The following is a 7,169-nucleotide window of genomic DNA, read 5'->3' as shown; positions in this document are numbered from 1 at the left end:
GCACATAAAATTTGGAAATGATGTTTTTTATTTTTTATTTTCCTTTGAAGGTCTATGAATATTGTAAGGGTTTGAATTTTGTAAGTTTTTATTTTGCTGAAGATCAGACCCTTGTGATTCAAGTTACTACAATGAGTATCATAATGAACCAGTCAACTGTGTTGATGTTTCTCTCATTGATGAGTGACATTTCAAATCTCCTCTCTCCCTCTAATAAACAAATCAACAACATATTTGTTTTCCAAAAGTAAATGCAAACAAATAATATATATATATATATATATATATATATATATATATATATATATATATATATAATGATGAGAAATGTTGAGACGAAATTGAGATATATGAGATGGTGAAAATATTAGACGTAAATTCACATAAAAACCACAAAATTTCAACAACTATTATATGTAAACTAGAAAAGAAGATTTAAACAAAATAGTATTTGGATTTTAATAAACGTAGGCTACTTTTATCTAAAAAGTGCATCATAGCCTATGGGTGGGGACGACCTTCTTTTTTAGTATCCATTTTATATTTTATTTCTTATTTCTTATTTTCAAACAACTTTTTTAAAACCAACCAAATTAAATTTCTTCTTCTATTCCTATTTTTTTAAAACATACATAAATCTATTGTTTTCTTTTAACTTCAAAAGTTATAAAACAAATTCATAATCGATAATAGATACTTATACTTTATACTTTATGATACTTTTTAAATATGTATCTGACATGCGATTCAACGTTAATTTTTTTTGTTGCAACCTTATTTTTAAGGAAAGTATAAGTAACTCATCTAATATTCCTCAAAACATAAAATTAAACAGCATATTTAAAATATTCATTCCTCGTCTAAAACTAAAAAAAAAAAGATAAATAAAAGACCGAATCTTAGAATCATTTGATTGATATCGTCATTTTTAGTCCTCGCAAAGTTTTATAAGATATAACTCTCTTTAATATCTTCAACAATATAACAAAATAGTTCTTAATTTATTTTCATACTTTTCCTCTAATTTTTTTCCTATGCTATGATGAATTTGTGTCTATTTTCTATTGCACTCTTTTGATTATTATACCTTCAATACTTTTTGTAATGTACTTCAATGTTTGTATTGTATTTTTTTTATCATTGTCATTAATTTGATATTTTATGCTTTTTCATGGATTCAGCACATTACATTTAGTATCTTTATGTTAAACGACTCATCTATATTTTAGAGTTTTTTTTTTAAAAAAAGAAATCTATCTTTAAATGTATCAATATCCAATTTTTAAGAAATTGGCATATTATCATATCCTATTGCATCCTCCATACTTGTATTTGTGTTTGTTCTTCATAGGTTATACCTATTTAAAAATGAATAAAACATATAAATTACTTCTAATATATAATTTTAATTAAAGATGAATAAAACATACAAATTACTTCTTATATATAATTTTAAGAAAGTAATTCCTTATCTTTTACCTCTCAAATTCCAAACTTGAGAGAAAAAGTTGTATTAAATAATAACCAATCATTAATTTTAATGATGAAATAGAAAAATAAGAAAACAATAAATAATTACCGAAGACAAAATCATCTTAAAAAAAGTGAAAATAAGAAATAAAAACACCAACAAAACATGGTGTTAAGAATAAAAATGAAACAAATATGTGAAGTTTTACATTATTCAATCCACATAACTTTATTTAAAACTATAAGGTAGTATTCAAACAAAGAGAAAAAGTTGATTATTATCAATATTGCAAGTTCACATTGGAGTTGGGATGAAAATTGGAAAATGTAATTTTCAATTCAAATGTATATGATATCTTGACAAATTAAACTATGCTATAGTGCACTTGGCATAAAAAGAAAAAAGAAAAAAGAAAAAAGAGTAAGAGAGAGAGAGAGAGAGAGAGAATAGAAAAGGAAATATTCAAAAAAGGGAAAACCAAGATACCAATTGACTTTATTCCCAAGAATTTGTGTATTTAAAATATGGTTTTCCTAAGAGTGGCATTCAAGCCGTCCTCGCTTTCTACTCTCTGCCCCGGTGGAAAAGTCCCTTTCACTCTCCTTTCCGCTTTCACTTCAATCCCTTTATAAATCCAAACTCATCCCTCTTCTCAAATCCTCTTAACATTTCCCATTTTAAATCTTACCCATTCTTTTATTTTCTTCACAAAATCCAATACTCAAACCCCCAAAGCTTCTCATTCATTGAGGTAAATCTGCCATTACAGCCTTGTTTTTCCACCCCCTAAGCCATTTTTGTGCTGATGAAATGAGCATTTCCCTTTTTCTGCTTTCTACTGATCTTTAGTTCCATTGCAATGTACTGCTAGTTTGTTTGGATTTTGATTTCTTGAAATGGGTTGTGCATAATGGTCTCTTTCTGTTTTTTTTTTTTTTTTTTTTTTTTTTAATTCTTGAATGGGAATGGTAGTTGCTTACTTTGTTTGGTGGGTTCATTTAGAATCTGGGTTTTCTTTGAATGAAAATGGGTCCTTTTTCTCTTCCTGACTTGTTTTGCAGATCTATGATTTTAGGAAGTTCTCTGTTCTGGTTTTAATAGAAATATGCTTGTTCATTTTCTGTGGATGGTGGTGTTTTCTGTGTTTGGGCTTGAAAAAGAAGAGAAAATACCCTTGGATGAAGAGAAAATACCTCTGGATTTCAGCTTTAGCAATCGTTACTCTGTATTTCTTTGTGTGTGTGCGCGCGCGCGTGTTGGAGTCTTTTTTTAAGCATTAATTCTACTTGTTTGTTAAGATATTGACTTTGTCTATTTTTCTTGAGAGACATCAATTCGTTAATTCTACTTGTATGTTACATTTTTCATCCTCATTTCTGGGTGGCTTCTTGTTACAGGAACAAAGTGTTCATTATCCACGTATTGTTGAGCTTTGCTAAAATGGGGGCTTTCTTTTCCTGCCCTTTGGCAAAATACATTGATGTGGAAAACGGGTTAGAATCCATCACTGTGAAATCCATCAGTTTTGGTGATGATGAAGTAAAAACTCCCGTGCGATCCATTAGTTTCAATAGTAGAGATTTGGAACCTATGATAATGAAATCGGTTGGTTCGGGGAGGATGTCATTAGAAACATCTGTTAGCTTCAAAAGAAGAGAGTTGGAGAAGATGGTCTCAATGGAAGCTGGAGCTGTTCCACTAGAGGACAAATTGCTTGTTGTAGCTGGTAGTCCAAAGAGCAAAGAGATGGAGAATCAATCTCCTAGATCAGCGAGTCATGATCACGATGGGATCAAAATGACGATGGATCTCAATCCAACAAATCCGAAGCACATGGCAGCAATGAAATTGCAGAAAGTTTATAAAAGTTTCAGAACAAGAAGAAAGCTTGCAGATTGTGCAGTTCTCGTAGAGCAAAGTTGGTATGAGTTCGGCTTGGGTCTTTGTTTTTGAATCTAAATGGTTCTATTTTGAGTTTGTTCACAATTCTTGTCTTTGTTGTAGGTGGAAACTCTTGGATTTTGCTGAGCTCAAGAGGAGCTCCATATCATTTTTCGACATTGAGAAACATGAAACTGCCATTTCACGGTGGGCTCGAGCAAGAACCAGAGCTGCCAAGGTAAACTTTTGAAATGATTTTACTAGCTTTTGTCATGAATCTACAACCATCACAAAAGTTTCTAACCTCATGTTTCCAAACACCATTACAGGTTGGAAAGGGTTTGTCCAAAAATGACAAAGGTCAGAAGCTTGCTTTACAGCACTGGCTTGAGGCTGTAAGTATATTAAACTTGAGAAATAAGTAATTACATATTTCATATTTTCGGTCACCCTAATTGTTGTTTCTTTTTCTTTCGCCAGATTGATCCACGACATCGTTATGGCCACAACTTGCAGTTCTATTATGCCAAATGGCTTCATTGTCAGAGTGGACAACCCTTTTTCTATTGGTAAGCATTCTTTGACAAAAATTTTAAAGCATCATTACTAAAGTTCAGATTTTCTAGAAACTAAAGGTTTTGAGTAAAACAGGTTGGATATAGGAGAAGGAAAGGAAGTAAATCTTGTTGAGCAGTGCCCCAGATTGAAACTTCAACAGCAGTGTATCAAGTACTTGGGTCCAGTGAGTCTCTCAAACCTTCATCGAATTGTTCTTTATTCACATAATTTGTTTTATCTATTAAATGTTGAATCATTCCCATATTTTTTATTTTCAGCTGGAAAGAGTAGCATATGAAGTTATTGTGGAGGATGGGAAGTTCATGTACAAGCTATCCAGGGAACTCCTCCACACGACCGGAGTCGATAAGCATGTGAAGTGGATATTTGTTCTCAGCACCTCTAGAGCCTTGTATGTTGGCAAGAAAAAGAAGGGTAAATTTCAGCATTCTAGTTTCTTGGCTGGAGGAGCCACATCAGCTGCTGGAAGATTGGTTGTGGAAGATGGGATCCTAAAGGTACATGTCACAGAACTTGTAGAATTTTCTATCATCTTTTCTCTCTTGATTTCTTGCCATTTAAGTGGCTTGTCTTTAATCTTGAAAATGTTCATTTAATGATGATTTATTGTGTTTTGAACAGGCAGTTTGGCCTCACAGTGGTCATTACCGTCCCACTGAAGAAAACTTTCAGGAATTTATCTCTTTCCTTACAGAAAACAATGTCAACCTCACTGATGTCAAGGTGAGAATTGGAAAACAAAGTTCTAACATGTTCTTTTTTTGGTGAAATCAGTGCATAATTTGACATGTTTCTTTTATTAAATTCAGATGAGTCCTGATGATGAGGAAGAAAATGGACTACAAATGCAAAAGAGCAGTCTCCATGTTCGATTCGGCTCAACCGAGGAGGATTGGGCTCAAAAGTTCAGTGGTGGTCCAGATGATGGCATTGGTGAGATCATGGCTGAAGAAATGACTGGCAAGGAGTCAGATTTGCCAGATCAAGAAATGTCATTGACCGGCAAACTGTTTGAACAAAAGAGGTCAATCAACCTGAGTAGAAAATTAACCAATCTTCACATCCCAGATAGGGGTAACCTGATCGAGAAACTCGAGATGGAAAACCAAGAAATGAGATCTGAAACGTTTGTTTCGGAGTTAGATGCTGAAGCTCCAAAGAAAAGCAATTTAGAAGAGGAAAAAGGAAGTTGTGAAGTAGAGATCATCCCTGATGAATCAATACTGAAAAGAATAAACTCACACAAAGAAACAAAATCATATCAACTGGGAAGGCAACTATCTTGCAAATGGACAACTGGTGCTGGCCCCCGAATCGGGTGTGTTCGTGACTATCCAGTCGAACTTCAACTCCGAGCCTTGGAGCAGGTGAGCTTATCACCAAGGAAAGTGGCTGCTCGATCTGAATTTCATTGCTCGCCTCGGATTGCCAGTATGTTGAGCCCAAGGGTATCTAGGCCAATGGATATGATTCACCAAAACAATACACAAACTTCTTCTCCTTTGTTCAAGGGAACATCAGCTGCAGACATTGGAAATCACAGTTGATTCTTAATTCTTAATTATTCTATTCATTTATTATTTGTGGATAGAAGAAAATATGATACAAATATTTGTTATTCTTTTTGTTGTTAAGTGTACATAAATCTTTGTACTGATAATTAATTTTTATTTTGAGAAATGAGAAGAAATATGAAGTATACATGAAAAATTATATCTAGAAGCATATAGATATAACACATGAATATGGCTATTACTGGCCATTGATTTTACAATTTGTATTGTTTCTAAAATGATATTATAATTTTGAGTTCCTCTTTGCCTTTTCTGTTTTTGTGTTTTTAATTTTTTATTACTAAGTCAAGGGGTCGAGGAAAAAGTTCAAACAAAAAAGGAACCTAGTTAAACAATCAAATTTATGTTTGGTACCAAACATTCTTAACAATGATTTTTATATATTTTGAGTTGATTTTCACTTATCATGCAAGGGTTTTTTTAAAAAATATAACAAATTGACAAAATATTTACATTATATAAAATAATTACAAAATGAAAAAACCCATAGGCCCATGATGGAAAATACCAAAAATACCCTCGTGAACACATGATTAATTGGCCACACGTAATACAAAAAATGCCTCAGTCAACACGCGAGTATTCGACAACATGCGCATGTGTAGTTCTTCTAAACAATCATGATATGCTATTCTTTTAAACGATTGTTAACCAAGATCGTTTAGATATTGGTATACGACTGTATACCAAGAGTTAATCTATCGTGTACAAAATCTAAACGATTGGTTCACGATCGTGTACCAAGATCATTTATATTTAGTACAAGATCATGTACCAATATCGTTTATCTTTGCTACACGATTGTTTAGATCTGGAAGAGAAAATATATGAGAGATGACGAAGATCGTTTACCAAGTGGAAGTTTGAAAAAGTGAAAAATTAAATCGAAGAAGGAAGAAATTCTAAAAGAAGAAATGAAGAAATCACGAACAAGAACAAGTGGGAAATGAAGAAGAAGAAGTAATAATATGAAAAGGAGATGAATAAATCGCAAAGAAGAAGAAGAAAAAAAGTAAAAATTCGTCTACAATATTCAAGAGCAAACCTGAAATTTATGAAAATATCATGAGTTTTTTTATTTTATTACACGAACCGTAAATATTTTTGTGTTTTGTTATATTTATGAAAATTAACCTATTATGTATGGTTCCAAAAAGGATTTAGTATCATTTTAGGCTAGTTTTAAAAAATATATATCTATAAAAATAAGGTGATCGACAAATTATTTGCAAAAATAGGGTTGATTTCTTGTTTTACTCAACTTAGTCTCTCCAAGAAACTAATTATTTTTCTGGCTTATTTTATTCAATCCTATTGTACATTTGTTTCCTCAAATTAATTATTTTTTGTTTAAAGTTTTTACATCATTGTTACTTAATTGTCTTTTTTACATTTTTATTATATATATATATATATAGTTGGAATTTATGCCCTAAAACTCATAGTTTGTAGTTTAAATTATATTCTATTCAATAAAGTGATAATTGAGGATTTATTAGTGAAAATAAAATACTATAATCATAAAGCCAATAAACTAAGATCCCAAGGTTATTTTAATGTAGATTTGACCTTTATGTGGATCAAGTACGAGTATATAGCCTAAACGGTCTATAATATATATGAATAAAAGCTGGACACCTTATTTTAGAGATACTATGGATGTG

General features: G+C 31.7%; 1 protein-coding gene across 1 annotated transcript; it reads left to right on the top strand.

Moving 5' to 3' along the window:
• The first annotated feature begins 2,040 nt into the window (after positions 1–2,040).
• On the top strand, positions 2,041–5,705 carry LOC103491957 (IQ domain-containing protein IQM2-like). Its single transcript, XM_008452086.3, has 9 exons — positions 2,041–2,222; positions 2,869–3,393; positions 3,476–3,590; positions 3,682–3,747; positions 3,833–3,921; positions 4,004–4,094; positions 4,189–4,428; positions 4,553–4,654; positions 4,741–5,705. Exons 2-9 carry the CDS (start codon positions 2,912–2,914, stop codon positions 5,476–5,478), a joined length of 1,923 nt encoding a protein of 640 aa, XP_008450308.2. The 5' UTR covers positions 2,041–2,222; positions 2,869–2,911; the 3' UTR covers positions 5,479–5,705.
• Positions 5,706–7,169: the final 1,464 nt, after the last annotated feature.

The sequence above is a fragment of the Cucumis melo genome, chromosome 2 (assembly GCF_025177605.1).
Source record: "Cucumis melo cultivar AY chromosome 2, USDA_Cmelo_AY_1.0, whole genome shotgun sequence".
Lineage (NCBI taxonomy): Eukaryota > Viridiplantae > Streptophyta > Magnoliopsida > Cucurbitales > Cucurbitaceae > Cucumis > Cucumis melo.
The sequence above is the reverse complement of the archived record's forward strand: the minus strand, read 5'-3'. Positions and strand labels throughout refer to the sequence as shown.